This window comes from Procambarus clarkii, chromosome 30 (assembly GCF_040958095.1).
Source record: "Procambarus clarkii isolate CNS0578487 chromosome 30, FALCON_Pclarkii_2.0, whole genome shotgun sequence".
In the NCBI taxonomy this organism is placed as follows: Eukaryota; Metazoa; Arthropoda; class Malacostraca; order Decapoda; family Cambaridae; genus Procambarus; species Procambarus clarkii.
In genome coordinates, this window is record NC_091179.1 from 23433174 (window position 1) to 23450604 (window position 17431).

General features: G+C 54.0%; 2 protein-coding genes across 3 annotated transcripts in view; both read right to left on the bottom strand.

Annotated features, from left to right (window-relative positions):
- Window positions 1-17431, bottom strand: part of LOC123748570 (uncharacterized) — a 94916-nt gene that overhangs the window by 38651 nt on the left and 38834 nt on the right. The window lies entirely within an intron of this gene.
- LOC138369951 (secreted effector protein PipB2-like) lies at window positions 96-821 on the bottom strand. The gene has a single exon (XM_069333705.1). The coding sequence runs from the start codon at window positions 819-821 to the stop codon at window positions 96-98; it is 726 nt and encodes a 241-aa protein (XP_069189806.1).

Sequence of the window (17431 nt, forward strand, 5' to 3'; positions counted from 1 at the left end):
CCAGCACCACCAGGGGCCACCGCCACCACCAACACCACCACCAGCAGCACTAGCAACAGTGAGAGTCAACCCACTCCCGGGGTCCTGACACACTCTCAAACAACCAGAGGACATGAACACACGAATGGTGCTCTCCTGCGAAGGTGGTGAGGGTAGGTGGCACCCAGGTAGGTGGCACCCAAGTAGGTGGCACCCAGGTAGGTGGCACCCAGGTAGGTGGCACCCAGGCAGGTGGCACCCAGGTAGGTGGCACCCAGGCAGGTGGCACCCAGGTAGGTGGCACCCAGGTAGGTGGCACCCAGGTAGATGGCACCCAGGTAGGTGGCACCCAGGTAGGTGGCACCCAGGTAGGTGGCACCCAGGCAGGTGGCACCCAGGTAGGTGGCACCCAGGCAGGTGGCACCCAGGCAGGTGGCACCCAGGTAGGTGGCACCCAGGTAGGTGGCACCCAGGCAGGTGGCACCCAGGCAGGTGGCACCCAGGCAGGTGGCACCCAGGCAGGTGGCACCCAGGTAGGTGGCACCCAGGCAGGTGGCACCCAGGTAGGTGGCACCCAGGCAGGTGGCACCCAGGTAGGTGGCACCCAGGCAGGTGGCACCCAGGAAGGTGGCACCCAGGTAGGTGGCACCCAGGCAGGTGGCACCCAGGCAGGTGGCACCCAGGCAGGTGGCACCCAGGCAGGTGGCACCCAGGTAGGTGGCACCCAGGTAGGTGGCACCCAGGCAGGTGGCACCCAGGCAGGTGGCACCCAGGCAGGTGGCACCCAGGCAGGTGGCATCCAGGCAGGTGGCCTTGGGGGAGCCCTGCCACCATCCATTCATCCATCAGCCCGACACGGGACGCCTCGCGCTATATCAGGAAAAGTATGTCTGGTCCCGCTCCCCGTTATACCCTTGGTATAGCTGGTATACCCGGCCGTTATACCCTTGGTATAGCTGGTATACCAGGCCAGAACCGTATACTCCCCGGGAGCCCTTGAGGGGGGCTCTGCCCCGCCCCAGGGAGGGGGGGGGGCGCTGCCCCCTCAGTGAACTCTTATGGGAAGACCATTTGCCGTTTTTCTGTTGATTTTTTGTTTGTTTTGTTTTGGAGCGACGTGACGGCCAGTGAGGACACGTCCGCTCCTCTGGCGTCCTGTTTATATATAGAGAGGTGAGAGCAGGGGAGAGGTGAGAGCAGGGGAGAGGTGAGAGCAGGGGAGAGGTGAGAGCAGGGGAGAGGTGAGAGCAGGGGAGAGGTGAGAGCAGGGGAGAGGTGAGAGCAGGGAAGAGGTGAGAGCAGGGGAGAGGTGAGAGCAGGGGAGAGGTGAGAGCAGGGGAGAGGTGAGAGCAGGGGAGAGGTGAGAGCAGGGGAGAGGTGAGAGCAGGGGAGAGGTGAGAGCAGGGGAGAGGTGAGAGCTAATCGTCCTAGCTGACGCATTTTTCGTCTTATTTTCAAAACGTATTCGCTCTTTGACGTGAGACGTTAAGTTAGGATAAGTAACCAAGAGTTAGGATAACTTAGGATTTGTTAGGTTAGATCAGGCCAAATTTGTACAGCGTAGGTGAGGTTTTAAGTCAAGAGAGACTAAGTACCATTAGATTAAGCTAAGTTAGACGCCGATAAGTCAGCTTAAGCTTGGTTAAACTTGGTTAGACCAGACTTGTTTAGCGTTGTGAACCGCGGCCGACTGACTCGAATTTTAAGTGTGTGTACAAGCATCTCGCTGTATCCTGGTCGGGGTGTGTGGGTGTGGTTGCACTATGGGAGAATCCTGGTGGTGGGTGCGGCTTCTGGTTGCATTATGGGAGGAGCTTAGCGTGGGAGAAGGCGTGGTTCCAGCTCACATTATCATGGGAGCCTGGCTCCTATGGGGGGTGACTTTTTGTTGACATTGGCGGTGAATCCTGTTATAAGCGATAGTATGGCTCTGGCTTGCGTTATAACAGGATCGTGAGGTGGGCGTGAGCGCATCAGCCCCGGCCGGAGCCATCCCTGTTCTGCAACATCCTTCAACATCCTTCAATATCCTGCAATATCCTGCAACGTCTGCCTCCCCCTCATCCTCCACCCCAGCCAGCCCGTCTCCATGGTCGCCTAGGTAGACTCGGTTTAAAGATATCTTTGTTAATGTCTCATAAATTTTCCCTGATGCCTCATATTCCAGGCACCTGATGCCTCATATGTCAGGCACCTGATGCCTCATATTCCAGGCACCTGATGCCTCATGTGTCAGGCACCTGATGCCTCATATGTCAGGCACCTGATGCCTCATATGTCAGGCACCTGATGCCTCATATGTCAGGCACCTGATGCCTCATGTGTCAGGCACCTGATGCCTCATATGTCAGGCACCTGATGCCTCATATGTCAGGCACCTGATGCCTCATATGTCAGGCACCTGATGCCTCATATGTCAGGCACCTGATGCCTCATATGTCAGGCACCTGATGCCTCATATGTCAGGCACCTGATGCCTCATGTGTCAGGCACCTGATGCCTCATATGTCAGGCACCTGATGCCTCATATGTCAGGCACCTGATGCCTCATATGTCAGGCACCTGATGCCTCATATGTCAGGCACCTGATGCCTCATATGTCAGGCACCTGATGCCTCATGTGTCAGGCACCTGATGCCTCATATGTCAGGCACCTGATGCCTCATATGTCAGGCACCTGATGCCTCATATGTCAGGCACCTGATGCCTCATGTGTCAGGCACCTGATGCCTCATGTGTCAGGCACCTGATGCCTCATATGCCAGGCACCTGATGCCTCATATGTCAGACACCTGATGCCTCATGTGTCAGGCACCTGATGCCTCATATGTCAGGCACCTGATGCCTCATGTGTCAGGCACCTGATGCCTCATATGTCAGGCACCTGATGCCTCATATGTCAGGCACCTGATGCCTCATATGTCAGGCACCTGATGCCTCACAAGTCAGGCACCTGATGCCTAGTCTCAGGGTACTGAAGCAGCTGGAGACTCCGCTACAACTTCGTCAGCGTCTCCTGAGAGAAGCCGGTGCTCCGGGGCGGTGAGGTCTCCCGCCCAGCAGGAAGGGAGACCACCAGAGACGCCCGGAGACGGGTGACACGCAAGACATGAGGCGGAAGAGGAAGGCGGGAGAGACGAGGAGAACCCGGAAGAGGAAGCTGGCGAGGAGACATGATGGAAGTGTGGCAAAGTTACCGTTGGAGGAAAGAAAACGGGAGAGAGAGAGAGAGAGAGAGAGAGAGAGAGAGAGAGAGAGAGAGAGAGAGAGAGAGAGAGAGAGAGAGAGAGAGAGAGAGAGAGAGAGAGAGAGAGAGAGAGAGAGAGAGAGAGGGGGAGAGAGAGAGAGAGAGAGAGAGAGAGAGAGAGAGAGAGAGAGAGAGGGGGAGAGAGAGAGAGAGAGAGAGAGAGAGGGAGAGAGGGAGGGAGAGAGAGAGAGAGAGAGAGAGAGAGAGAGAGAGAGAGAGAGAGAGAGAGAGAGAGAGAGAGAGAGGGAGGGAGGGAGAGAGAGAGAGAGAGAGAGAGAGAGAGAGAGAGAGAGAGAGAGAGAGAGAGAGAGAGAGAGAGAGAGAGAGAGAGAGAGAGAGAGAGAGAGAGAGAGGGAGAGAGAGGGAGAGAGAGAGAGAGAGAGAGAGAGAGAGAGAGAGAGAGAGAGAGAGAGAGAGAGAGAGAGAGAGAGAGAGAGAGAGAGAGAGAGAGAGAGAGAGAGAGAGAGAGAGAGAGACACAGAGAGACAAAGAGAGAGGGAGAGAGAGAGGAGGGTAAGAGAAGGGGGCACCACTCGTCATGGAGGCAGAAGAGAGACGGTGGAAGTAGAATTATTATGCAAATAATTGTGGCCATGAAAGAAGGATGTTAAGATGTTAAGTGTTTAATGGAAGGTCCAGTAGAGGGGGGTGACGACCCCCAGCTGGTCCAGTAGAGGGGGTGACAACCCCCAGCAGGTCCAGTAGAGGGGGGTGACGACCCCCAGCTGGTCCAGTAGAGGGGGGTGACGACCCCCAGCTGGTCCAGTAGAGGGGGTGACGACCCCCAGCTGGTCCAGTAGAGGGGGTGACGACCCCCAGCAGGTCCAGTAGAGGGGGTGACAACCCCCAGCAGGTCCAGTAGAGGGGGTGACGACCCCCAGCAGGTCCAGTAGAGGGGGTGACGACCCCCAGCAGGTCCAGTAGAGGGGGTGACGACCCCCAGCAGGTCCAGTAGAGGGGGTGACAACTCCCAGCAGGTCCAGTAGAGGGGGTGACGACCCCCAGCAGGTCCAGTAGAGGGGGTGACGACCCCCAGCAGGTCCAGTAGAGAGGGTGACAACCCCCAGCAGGTCCAGTAGAGGGGGTGACGACCCCCAGCAGGTCCAGTAGAGGGGGTGACAACCCCCAGCAGGTCCAGTAGAGGGGGTGACGACCCCCAGCAGGTCCAGTAGAGGGGGTGACGACCCCCAGCAGGTCCAGTAGAGGGGGTGACGACCCCCAGCAGGTCCAGTAGAGGGGGTGACAACTCCCAGCAGGTCCAGTAGAGGGGGTGACGACCCCCAGCAGGTCCAGTAGAGAGGGTGACGACCCCCAGCAGGTCCAGTAGAGGGGGTGACGACCCCCAGCAGGTCCAGTAGAGAGGGTGACGACCCCCAGCAGGTCCAGTAGAGGGGGTGACGACCCCCAGCAGGTCCAGTAGAGGGGGTGACGACCCCCAGCAGGTCCAGTAGAGAGGGTGACGACCCCCAGCAGGTCCAGTAGAGGGGGTGACGACCCCCAGCAGGTCCAGTAGAGAGGGTGACGACCCCCAGCAGGTCCAGTAGAGAGGGTGACGACCCCCAGCAGGTCCAGTAGAGAGGGTGACGACCCCCAGCAGGTCCAGTAGAGAGGGTGACGACCCCCAGCAGGTCCAGTAGAGAGGGTGACGACCCCCCAGCAGGTCCAGTAGAGGAAATATACAGGTGGGAAAGCAGTGAGAGAAGACGAGGAGGAGGAGGAGCAGGGAACCAAGGAAGGACAGGTAAATACGAGTAGACAGAAGCAGGAAGATAAACAGGGAGAGACGGAGGCAAGGAAGCTTTGTAGAAGCAATCATAGACGAGGACGTGGGAGACAAAATGGAGAAAGAGAACTGAAGAGGAGGCAGAGGAAGAGGAGGGAGAAGAGGAAGAGGAGGCCGGTGGCAAGAAGTGGAAAGTAGAAACTGAGGAAATGAACCCGTTGACAGAGATGAAAGGCTGGAGACCAAGTCTTATTGTGGAGCGGAACACTTGGAATACTAATGGAGAGAGAGAGAGAGAGAGAGAGAGAGGGCCCACCACCGGCCACACAGTGGGCCCACCACCGGCCACACAGTGGGCCACCACCGGACACACAGTGGGCCCACCACAGGACACAAAGTGGGCCCACCACCGGACACACAGTGGGCCCACCACCGGACACACAGTGGGCCCACCACCGGACACACAGTGGGCCCACCACCGGCCACACAGTGGGCCCACCACAGGACACACAGTGGGCCCACCACCGGACACACAGTAGGCCCACCACCGGACACACAGTGGGCCCACCACCGGACACACAGTGGGCCCACCACCGGCCACACAGTGGGCCCACCACCGGCCACACAGTGGGCCCACCACCGGCCACACAGTGGGCCCACCACCGGCCACACAGTGGGCCCACCACCGGCCACACAGTGGGCCCACCACCGGCCACACAGTGGCCCACCACCGGCCACACAGTGGGCCCACCACCGGACACACAGTGGGCCCACCACCGGCCACACAGTGGGCCCACCACCGGCCACACAGTGGGCCCACCACCGGCCACACAGTGGGCCCACCACCGGCCACACAGTGGGCCCACCACCGGCCACACAGTGGGCCCACCACCGGCCACACAGTGGGCCCACCACCGGCCACACAGTGGGCCCACCACCGGCCACACAGTGGGCCCACCACCGGCCACACAGTGGGCCCACCACCGGCCACACAGTGGCCCACCACCGGCCACACAGTGGGCCCACCACCGGACACACAGTGGGCCCACCACCGGACACACAGTGGGCCCACCACCGGCCACACAGTGGGCCACCACCGGACACACAGTGGGCCCACCACAGGACACAAAGTGGGCCCACCACCGGACACACAGTGGGCCCACCACTGGCCACACAGTGGGCCCACCACCGGCCACACAGTGGGCCCACCACCGGCCACACAGTGGCCCACCACCGGACACACAGTGGGCCCACCACCGGACACAGTGGGCCCACCACCGGCCACACAGTGGGCCCACCACCGGCCACACAGTGGGCCCACCACCGGCCACACAGTGGGCCCACCACCGGCCACACAGTGGGCCCACCACCGGCCACACAGTGGCCCACCACCGGCCACACAGTGGGCCCACCACCGGACACACAGTGGGCCCACCACCGGACACAGTGGGCTCCTGATCGCGTATTTAAGCCACTCAGGTCCATATAAACAATATTTCTAATAACATCTGTCAAAATAACGAGTGAAGACCCTGGCCGTGGAGGCAGAGTATTTTGACACAGGAAAGCTGTCAGCATAGCAGAAGCATGTCAAATAATGCCATTTAGAGGCAGTGGGGAATTCTGGTGACCTTTCCAGAGCAGTTAATTATATTATAAAAAGTCTACGGACTGTGCCCGCCACTTTTCAGTATCAATGTCTATCATTAACTTGCCATATTTTCGGTTCTATGAATTTCACCGTCAAGGGCAGCTGCGGGGGGTGAACACGTCGTGAACACTCATAGTTAAGTGAACACTGTGCACTGTTACAGTGAGGGACTAACAGTGCACTCCACGGATCAAATACAGGGGTCAAGAGGAAGTACAGAGACCAAGAAGTGTTTCAAAAGTGACATTGTACCCGCTAAGTTCATAATATCCTGGAAGGATCTTATCCATGGCAAGGAGATTGACACCTTCTTTGCAAAGTGAGCTTTACAATATACTTTGCAAAGCAAACGTCAAATGGCAAAAGTTTTCCAATGCACACTGTACTCACCTACTTGTGTCTGCAGGATCGAGCACTGACTCTTGGATCCCGCCTTTCGAGCCATCGGTTGTTTACAGCAGTGACTCCTGTGCTGTACAAAGTGTGCACTGCCTGTCTGTGTTGAAGGTGGCTACCCACTTTCTGTACTGTGAAAAGTAACTGACTTTATCACAGTTACTTTTACAGTGTCCTGTTACACTGGTGAACAGGAATCAACAGGACCTGTTCACCACTGGCTAACATGAACAGATGCTAACCTAACCTCTAGTCCAAGGACGCATTAAGCAGGGATAGGCCGGCGGGGAAGGAACGGTGCCCCATCCACTTTTGAGTTACCGGGGATCGAACCCCGACCTGCAAGACACGAGGCCGCCGCTGTAGCCAGCACCCCAGCTCACCTCTCACTGGAGCTCCCGCGCTTCATGACCAATTAATTAGTATTACTAATACCAAGATGAGATAATTATTGATGATGAGATAATTAATGTATCATAAGTGTCATTTGTCTCGTGGGGACCTCTTTGATAAGACCAGGGGAGGTCTTATCTAAGACGTAAGTGGTCAGGGGAGGTCTTATCTAAGAAGTAAGTGGTCAGGGAAGGTCTTAACTAAGAGGTAAGTGGCCAGGGATGGTCTTAACTAAGAGGTAAGTGGCCAGGGAAGGTCTTAACTAAGAGGTAAGAGGCCAAGGAAGGTCTAAACTAAGAGGTAAGTGGCCAGGGAAGGTCTTAACTAAGAGGTAAGTGGCCAGGGAAGGTCTTAACTAAGAGGTAAGAGGCCAAGGAAGGTCTAAACTAAGTGGTCTGGGAAGGTCTTCACTAAGAGGTAAGTGGTCTGGGAAGGTCTTAACTAAGAGGTAAGTGGCCAGGGAAGGTCTTAGCTAAGAGGTAAGTGGCCAGGGAAGGTCTAGACTAAGAGATAAGTGGTCAGGGAAGGTCTTAACTAAGAGGTAAGTGGCCAGGGAAGGTCTTAGCTAAGAGGTAAGTGGCCAGGGAAGGTCTAGACTAAGAGGTAAGTGGCCAGGGGAGGTCTTAACTAAGAGGTAAGTGGCCAGGGAAGGTCTTATCTAAGAGGTAAGTGGATCTAAACTTAGATCAATGTTGTTCAAGATCCCCCCCCCCCCCCGTGAGGGCAAAGGGCAGTGAGGGCCTGATGACACCTGTCATGTCATATATGACAAGCACGCGTGACAGGTATGACAGGGCCGCCTGTCAGACTCGCCAGGTATGTCAGACATGACCGACATGCATGCCACATATGCCTCACTTATACAACTTGTATATATTAAGTACAATAACAATAACAACGCTTCAAGTATAATTTAAATCCTCTCCAGTGATTTGTTTCATTGGACCCCGTAATATATCTTCAGGATATCTCACTTGATAACCGCAGGAATATCTCGTTAGCACCATGTTCGGGGAGATATCTCGCCCTGGCATGATATCCAAGAAGATATATGTCTAGAACGGTGTCCAGAGAGAGATACATCGCCCCAACAAGGCGTTCAGACTCGAAACGCCCTGACACGACCGGACGCACAGTCGGGTCAATTGGCCTCGACCCGGCGTCTGACCTGACGTCTAAATTGGCCTCGACCCGGCGTCTGAATTAGCGTCTGAGCCGACGGCGGAACATCGCAGGGCGTAGCGTGTGGTGTTGGAGGAACATCGCAGGGCGTAGCGTGTGGTGTTGGAGGAACATCGCAGGGCGTAGCGTGTGGTGTTGGAGGAACATCGCAGGGCGTAGCGTGTGGTGTTGGAGGAACATCGCAGGGCGTAGCGTGTGGTGTTGGAGGAACATCGCAGGGCGTAGCGTATGGTGTTGGAGGAACATCGCAGGGCGTAGCGTGTGGTGTTGGAGGAACATCGCAGGGCGTAGCGTGTGGTGTTGGAGGAACATCGCAGGGCGTAGCGTGTGGTGTTGGAGGAACATCGCAGGGCGTAGCGTGTGGTGTTGGAGGAACATCGCAGGGCGTAGCGTGTGGTGTTGGAGCACAGAGCTGCGCTGGTCACGCTGAGGGGTGAAGAACACGCCAAAGGGGACCCCTGAGGCCGTCCTTAGCCAGTCACCGTCTTTAAAAAGCGTATCTGGCGGGAAAAGTGTGACACCTCCCTTTGGGCGTTGTTAACGAGGAGACCACAACTGGATCGTTGTTGGGGTGGAGTGATGGACCCCAAGACTTCCCTTTTGGTTGGGAGGAGTCGGTCCTCGGGTCATTCCACAACAGTGTCTATAAAAGCATTCCTGAAGGGAAGGTGTCATTCTGTGGTGATGGTGGATGGGGCAAGGCGAGAGGAAGGATGGGGGTGAAGAGTCAGTCCGATAGAGGAACTTGCAGAAGAGGAAGATGCAAAGAGAACATTCAGGACGAACTTGGTGATGAAGATGTGGCGAGGAAAGAGAATAGAGAGAAGGAATAGTTCGAGAACAGATGATAAAGAGTGGAGAACATGATATAGAGATAGAGAGAAAAGTGAGAGAAACTGAGAGACGGGCTAGGGAGGACGAAGAAGAGGAGGGAAGGTAACTGAGAGAGGAGAGAGAGAAAGAGAGATGCAAGAAGGGACTTAGAGAACGACCTGAGTAGCGTCAGACGACCAGGTTCCTCACGTTAAGCTGGTCTCACTAACACTAATACGACCAGACGCATAACAACACTAGACGGGTGAGTGAGAATGGTGAAGGTAGAAGAGATGGTTGTGAAGGTAGAGGAGATGGTTGTGAGGATAGATATAGAGTATGTCGTGTTAAGACATAATAACAAAAGCCACAACACCACCATCACGTTTGTGAAAAATCTGTGTTGTAATGTCTGACTAACCAGCCTGTAATGTGTAGCAGAGGCACACTCTAAGTCAAGGTACAACATGAAAATCGCAACCAACATTTTCTGGAGGAGAGGAGGCCTGGTCGAGGACCGGGCCGCGGGGACGTGGAGCCCCGAAATCATGTCAAGGTAACCAATGGGCTGTCAGCGCCCTGTGCTAACCGCTAAGCTGTAACTGTCACTATATGTACTATCCAGGTAGTAGCAATGGTTGGCCTGAAGCTTCTTTAAAAAGTTATAAGCTTTTAATTTGCTTTAAAATTTGCCTTTTATTTGCTTTAAGTAAGTTAAACAATTCTGCATTTCGAGAATATAATTTAAAATTGTGTTTTATTCTTGTGTATATCACCGGAATAAATGTTTAATAACAACATTATAACTTGATGATTATGTAAACTTGGGAAAACTGAATTGATAAAAAAAGCCTAGCGCCTAAAAAATTCATATGTCCTCAGCGTTATACCTGAAAACCACTATTTCTATAGTGGAAGCCTCGAAGGGGAAAAAAGTCGGGGGACTTAGTATATAAATCAAAAGCATTTGTATTAGTTGAATGGTCGAATGAAAATAGATTGATTACCCGCCTTGGACAGCAGGTTACTGCAACGTCCATATATGCAGGCGATGAGTCACAATAACGTGGCTGAAGTATCCTTGTGATGAGGAGGTATTCTACCTCCTCATCACAATCGACTTGAAAATGGTCCAGGACGGACCGAAACGTCGTCGTCCCTTCAACTTCTAGTGTGTGGTCTGGTCAACGTCCATATACTTTTTTTTTTGAGATATATACAAGAGTTGTTACATTCTTGTAGAGCCACTAGTACGCGTAGCGTTTCGGGCAGTTTCTGCCCGAAAGACAACTTCTTAATTAAGACAACAATTAAAACAACTTCTTAATTAGATACACAAAACATGTTGAAAAGACAAATTGCCTTCAGTGCGCTTATCCCAACGTGTCTAACCAAGCCCAACCTAAACTAACCTAACGTATCTAAACAGAATTGAACCGACTCTAATTTCATTAGACCTAGTTGATTGATTAAGACCAAGCTTAACTTAATCACACTAAACCTAGTCTAAACTCACACTAAAGCCTACACTAATCCAACTAAGCCTAGCCTCTGCAAACAAACCTAACGTAATTAACTTATCGTAATCTAAACTAACTAGACCAATACTACTGGAGCCTAACTGAGGGCATTACACCAACACAACCCGTGCTTGGCCGCTCTCACATTATAACAATCAACTTTTTATAAGTCTACCTCACCAGCCGCAAATCACCAGAACAAAAAAAAAAGACAAAATATATAAATAAGTACAGAGGCAATCAAATTTAAATGTTTTTATCTCTAAATAAATACTATTAGAGAACTATTGCTTGGGACAACAGATATACGTAATCATCACAATGAGGCTTTTGATAATGAAATTGGAAGCGCGGGAAGAGTGGCGTTGTTGGTGGAGGAAGTGTTGGGGAGGGAGGGTGGCTGGAGGAACAGGAGGGAGGAGAGATTGATGGAGGAGAGCTCGGGAGGAGGGAGGGAATGGAAGGGGGGATGGAAGGGGGGTAGAGAGGGCTGTGGGTGGCGTCGTGGGACCAGTTTTTGCGCGGCTCCGACAGGAAAGCTGTTCTACCCAGCCGCCCGGGAGTTCCCCGTGGTCTCCGGCCCCGATGACAGCGCCGCCGCCGCCACACCCACCAAAAAAAAAGAATGAACCAAACGGTAGAAAACATGGCGGTTATTTCGATTATCTTTGATTCCATGATATATTTATAGTGTTGAAGAATGCAGATGGCGCGAGAAGATGCAGGTAGGTGGAGTTAGCGGTGGCAGGAGGCTGGCTGGTAGCAGTCTCCTGGTGGTGGGGTCGGAGGCAAGAATTCCGCTCGGTAAAAAGGTATTCAAGGACATGTATTCACCAGCAAGGAGTCGCTCTAAGACGCCACGTTACCAAGACCAGCTCACCCGAGCCCATTAACTGCGAGCAAATATGTCTACCAATACCAAGATTAAAGCCTCACACTAACCTAATATTCTCACAAAGTCCAGGATCAAAGAATTGAAAAACGAGAAAAATGGAATGTTGCCTCAGCACGCTAAAAATTGTATTTAATCTCAGGAAGATGATTATTATAGTCGGGCGCCCATGTCCCATGCCAGCACAGTCCCCCCTGGCACCTGGGCTCCTCCGCCCACTCTCCCTGACAGTCCTCACAGCTTTCTGGAGCTTTCCTTTCATGCCAAAAAAAATTATAAAGGTTTCTGGAACATATTAATATTCCCGGAGTTGCTTCACCGGACTGTTTGTATAAGCTCTCGCCAAGGTTGGTCATGTGACGCGCTGTCTTTCATGTTTGTGGCCAGCCCACCACGCCCATGTTGCTGGCCTGCCCACCACGCCCATGTTGCTGGCCAGCCCACCACGCCCATGTTGCTGGCCTGCCCACCACGCCCATGTTGCTGGCCAGCCCACCACGCCCATGTTGCTGGCCTGCCCACCACGCCCATGTTGCTGGCCAGCCCACCACGCCCATGTTGCTGACCTGCCCACCATGCCCATGTTGCTGACCTGCCCACCACGCCCATGTTGCTGGCCTGCCCACCACGCCCATGTTGCTGACCTGCCCACCACGCCCATGTTACTGCCCTACCCACCACGCCCATGTTGCTGGCCTGCCCACCACGCCCATGTTACTGCCCTACCCACCACGCCCATGTTGCTGGCCGGCCCACCACGCCCATGTTACTGCCCTACCCACCACGCCCATGTTGCTGGCCTGCCCACCACGCCCATGTTACTGACCTGCCCACCACGCCCATGTTACTGGCCTGCCCACCACGCCCATGTTGCTGGCCTGCCCACCACGCCCATGTTGCTGACCTGCCTACCACGCCCATGTTGCTGGCCTGCCCACCACGCCCATGTTGCTGGCCTGCCCACCACGCCCATGTTGCTGACCTGCCCACCACGCCCATGTTGCTGACCTGCCCACCACGCCCATGTTGCTGGCCTGCCCACCACGCCCATGTTGCTGACCTGCCCACCACGCCCATGTTGCTGACCTGCCCACCACGCCCATGTTGCTGACCTGCCCACCACGCCCATGTTGCTGACCTGCCCACCACGCCCATGTTGCTGGCCAGCCCACCACGCCCATGTTACTGCCCTACCCACCACGCCCATGTTGCTGGCCAGCCCACCACGCCCATGTTGCTGACCTGCCCACCACGCCCATGTTGCTGACCTGCCCACCACGCCCATGTTGCTGGCCAGCCCACCACGCCCATGTTGCTGGCCAGCCCACCACGCCCACGTTGCTGACCTGCCCACCACGCCCATGTTGCTGGCCTGCCCACCACGCCCATGTTGCTGGCCTGCCCACCACGCCCATGTTGCTGGCCTGCCCACCATGCCCATGTTGCTGGCCAGCCCACCACGCCCATGTTGCTGACCTGCCCACCACGCCCATGTTGCTGGCCTGCCCACCACGCCCATGTTGCTGGCCTGCCCACCACGCCCATGTTGCTGGCCTGCCCACCACGCCCATGTTGCTGACCTGCCCACCACGCCCATGTTGCTGACCTGCCCACCACGCCCATGTTGCTGACCTGCCCACCACGCCCATGTTGCTGACCTGCCCACCACGCCCATGTTGCTGACCTACCCACCACGCCCATGTTGCTGGCCTGCCCACCACGCCCATGTTACTGCCCTACCCACCACGCCCATGTTGCTGCCCTGCCCACCACGCCCATGTTGCTGGCCTGCCCACCACGCCCATGTTGCTGGCCTGCCCACCACGTCCATGTTGCTGGCCTGCCCACCACGCCCATGTTGCTGGCCTGCCCACCACGCCCATGTTGCTGGCCTGCCCACCACGCCCATGTTGCTGGCCTGCCCACCACGCCCATGTTGCTGGCCTGCCCACCACGCCCATGTTGCTGACCTGCCCACCACGCCCATGTTGCTGACCTGCCCACCACGCCCATGTTGCTGACCTGCCCACCACGCCCATGTTGCTGACCTGCCCACCACGCCCATGTTGCTGACCTGCCCACCACGCCCATGTTGCTGACCTGCCCACCACGCCCATGTTGCTGGCCTGCCCACCACGCCCATGTTGCTGGCCTGCCCACCACGCCCATGTTGCTGGCCTGCCCACCACGCCCATGTTGCTGGCTTGCCCACCACGCCCATGTTGCTGGCCTGCCCACCACGCCCATGTTGCTGGCCTGCCCACCACGCCCATGTTGCTGGCCTGCCCACCACGCCCATGTTACTGCCCTACCCACCACGCCCATGTTGCTGCCCTACCCACCACGCCCATGTTGCTGGCCTGCCCACCACGCCCATGTTGCTGGCCTGTCCACCACGCCCATGTTGCTGGCCTGCCCACCACGCCCATGTTGCTGGCCTGCCCACCACGCCCATGTTGCTGGCCTGCCCACCACGCCCATGTTGCTGGCCTGCCCACCACGCCCATGTTGCTGGCCTGCCCACCACGCCCATGTTGGAGAGAGATAAGCAAGGTGAATCTATGTGTGTGTACTCACCTAGTTGTGCTTGCGAGGGTTGGTCTTTGGCTCTTTGGTCCCGCCTCTCAACTGTCAATCAACTGGTGTACAGATTCCTGAGCCTACTGGGCTCTATCATATCTACATTTGGAACTGTGTATGGAGTCAGCCTCCACCACATCACTGCCTAATGCATTCCATCCGTTAAGTACTCTGACACTGAACAAATTCTTTTCTATGACTCTGTGGCTCATCTGGATACTAAATTTCCGCCTGTGTCCCCTTGTTCGTGATCCACACGTGCTAAACAGTTTGTCTTTGTCCACTCTGTCAATTTCCCTGAGAATTTTGTAGGTGGTTATCATGTCTCCCCATTCTTTTCTATTTTCCAGGGACGTGAAGTTCAGCTCCTTTAGCCTTTCCTCTCAGCTCACACCTCTCAGTTCCGGGACGAGCCTGGTGGCATACCTCTGACTCTTCTCTAACTTTGTCTTGTGTTTAACGAGGTATGGATTCCAGGCTGGAGCTGCATATTCCAGGATTGGTCTGACATAAGTGGTGTACACGGTCCTGAACGATTCCTTACACAAGTGTCTAAAGACAGTTCTTATGTTGGCCAATGTAGCATATGCCGCTGATGATATCCTTTCAATGTAGGCCTCTGGGTACAGGTTCGGTGTGATATCGACCCCCAGATCTTTCTCTCTATTTGACTCTTGTAGGATTTCTCCTTCCAGATGGTACCTTGTGTTCAGCCTCCTGCTCCCTTCGCCTAATTTCATTACTTTACCCTTTCCTGAGTTGAACTTTAGTAGCCATTTTCTAGACCATTCCTCCAGTTTGTCCAGGTCGTCCTGTAGTCTCTGTCTATCTTTATCCGTCTTGATTCTTCTCATAATTTTTGCATCATCAGCAAACATTGAGAGGAATGAGTCTATACCCTCTGGAAGGTCGTTTACATGTATTAGAAAGAGGATGGGTCCAAGTACAGAGCCCTGTGGGACTCCGCTGGTGACATCTCGCCACTCTGATGTCTCCCCCCCTCACAGTTAAGTCTCCCCCCTGCCCCCTCCCCCGCTGTTTCCTGTTGCTTAGATACTCCCTTATCCACTGGAGCACCTTACCTTTTACTCCTGCCTGTTGCTCCAACTTTTGTAACAACCTTTAGTGAGGTACTGTGTCAAAGGCTTTCTGACAGTCCAAGAAAATGAAGTCTGCCCACCCTTCTCTTTCTTGCCTAATTTGTGTATGTGTGTGTGTGTGTGTACTCACCCAATTGTGCTTGCGGGGGTTGAGCTCTGGGTTTTTGGAACCTGTACACCTGTTGATTGACGGTCTCAACCGTCAATCAACAGGTGTACAGGTTCCTGAGCCTATTGGGCTCTATCATATCTACACTTGAAACTGTGTATGGAGTCAGCCTCCACCACCTTCTCCCCTAACTTGTTCCAACCGTCTACCACTCTGTTTGCGAAAGTGAATTTTCTTATATTTCTTCGGCATCTTTGTTTAGTTAGTTAATATCTATGACCTCTTGTTCTTAAAGTTCCAGGTCTCAGGAAGTCTTCCCTATCGATTTTATCAATTCCTGTTACTATTTTGTATGTAGTGATCATATTACCTCTTTTTCTTCTGTCTTCTAGTTTTGGCATATTTAATGCCTCTAACCTCTCCTCGTAGCTCTTGCCCTTCAGTTCTGGGAGCCACTTAGTAGCATATCTTTGCACCTTTTCCAGTTTGTTGATGTGCTTCTTATGATATGGGCACCACACAACCGCTGCATATTCTAGCTTTGGCCTAACAAAAGTCGTGAACAATTTTTTTAGTATTTCTCCATCCATGTATTTTAAAGCAATTCTGACGTTAGAAAGTGTAGCATAGGCTCCTCGCACAATATTCTTTATGTGGTCCTCAGGTTATAGTTTTCTATCTAGAACCACTCCTAGATCTCTTTCTTTATCAGAATTCTTTAAAGATTTCTCACATAATATATAGGTTGTGTGGGGTCTATGTTCTTCTATTCCACATTCCATAACATGGCATTTATTAACATTAAATTCCATTTGCCAAGTGGTGCTCCATATACTTATTTTGTCCAGGTCATCTTGAAGGGCATGACAATCATCTAAGTTTCTTATCCTTCCTATTATCTTAGCATCAGCAGCAAACATGTTCATATAATTCTGTATACCAACTGGTAGATCATTTATATAGACAATAAACATCACTGGTGCAAGAACTGAACCCTGTGTTACTCCACTTGTGACATTTCTCCAGTCCGATACATTGCCTCTGACCACTGCCCTCATTTTTCTATCAGTCAGAAAATCTTTCATCCATGTTAGAAGCGTACTTGTCACCCCTCCAATATTTTCCAGTTTCCAGAACAACCTCTTGTGTTGAACTCTGTCAAAAGCCTTTTTTAGGTCCAGATAGATTCAATGGACACTGTGTGTGTGTGTGTGTGTGTGTGTGTGTGTGTGTGTGTGTGTGTGTGTGTGTGTGTGTGTGTGTGTGTGTGTGTGTGTGTGTGTGTGTGTGTGGTGTATCCTTATCACCTTCGCTTTTGTGATTAAAATAAGTTTTCTAAGAAGAAGCAGAAGAGAAAAAGACAAGAAAGCAATCCAAATAAAGATGAGGATACGTTAAGATGATGAAAGACGACCTTGACTGACCGGCGTCTCCAAGATCCGCCACACGCAGGCACGCATCCTCCCCCTCAACACCCCCCCCCCCCCAGCTCCCCCCTCAACACCCCCCCCCCCAGCTCCCCCTCAACACCCCCCAAGAGCAGTAGACAGCTCTCATGGAAGGTTTCAAGAAGTCACCAAAGTAGAGCCTACCTCATGTAGGAGGGAGTTGACGCCCCCCTACCTCACATGGGAGGTGGTTGACGCCCCCCTACCTCATGTAGGAGGTGGTTGACGCCCCCCTACCTCACGTGGGAGGTGGTTGGCGCCCTCTACCTCATGTAGGAGGTGGTTGACGCCCCCCTACCTCATGTAGGAGGTGGTTGACGCCCCCTACCTCACGTGGGAGGTGGTTGACGCCCCCCTACCTCACGTGGGAGGTGGTTGACGCCCCCCTACCTCACGTG

What these genes read in the sequence shown, in the direction of transcription:
- LOC138369951 (XM_069333705.1), bottom strand. Translation starts at nt 821, where the DNA reads ATGAATGGATGGTGGCAGGGCTCCCCCAAGGCCACCTGCCTGGATGCC.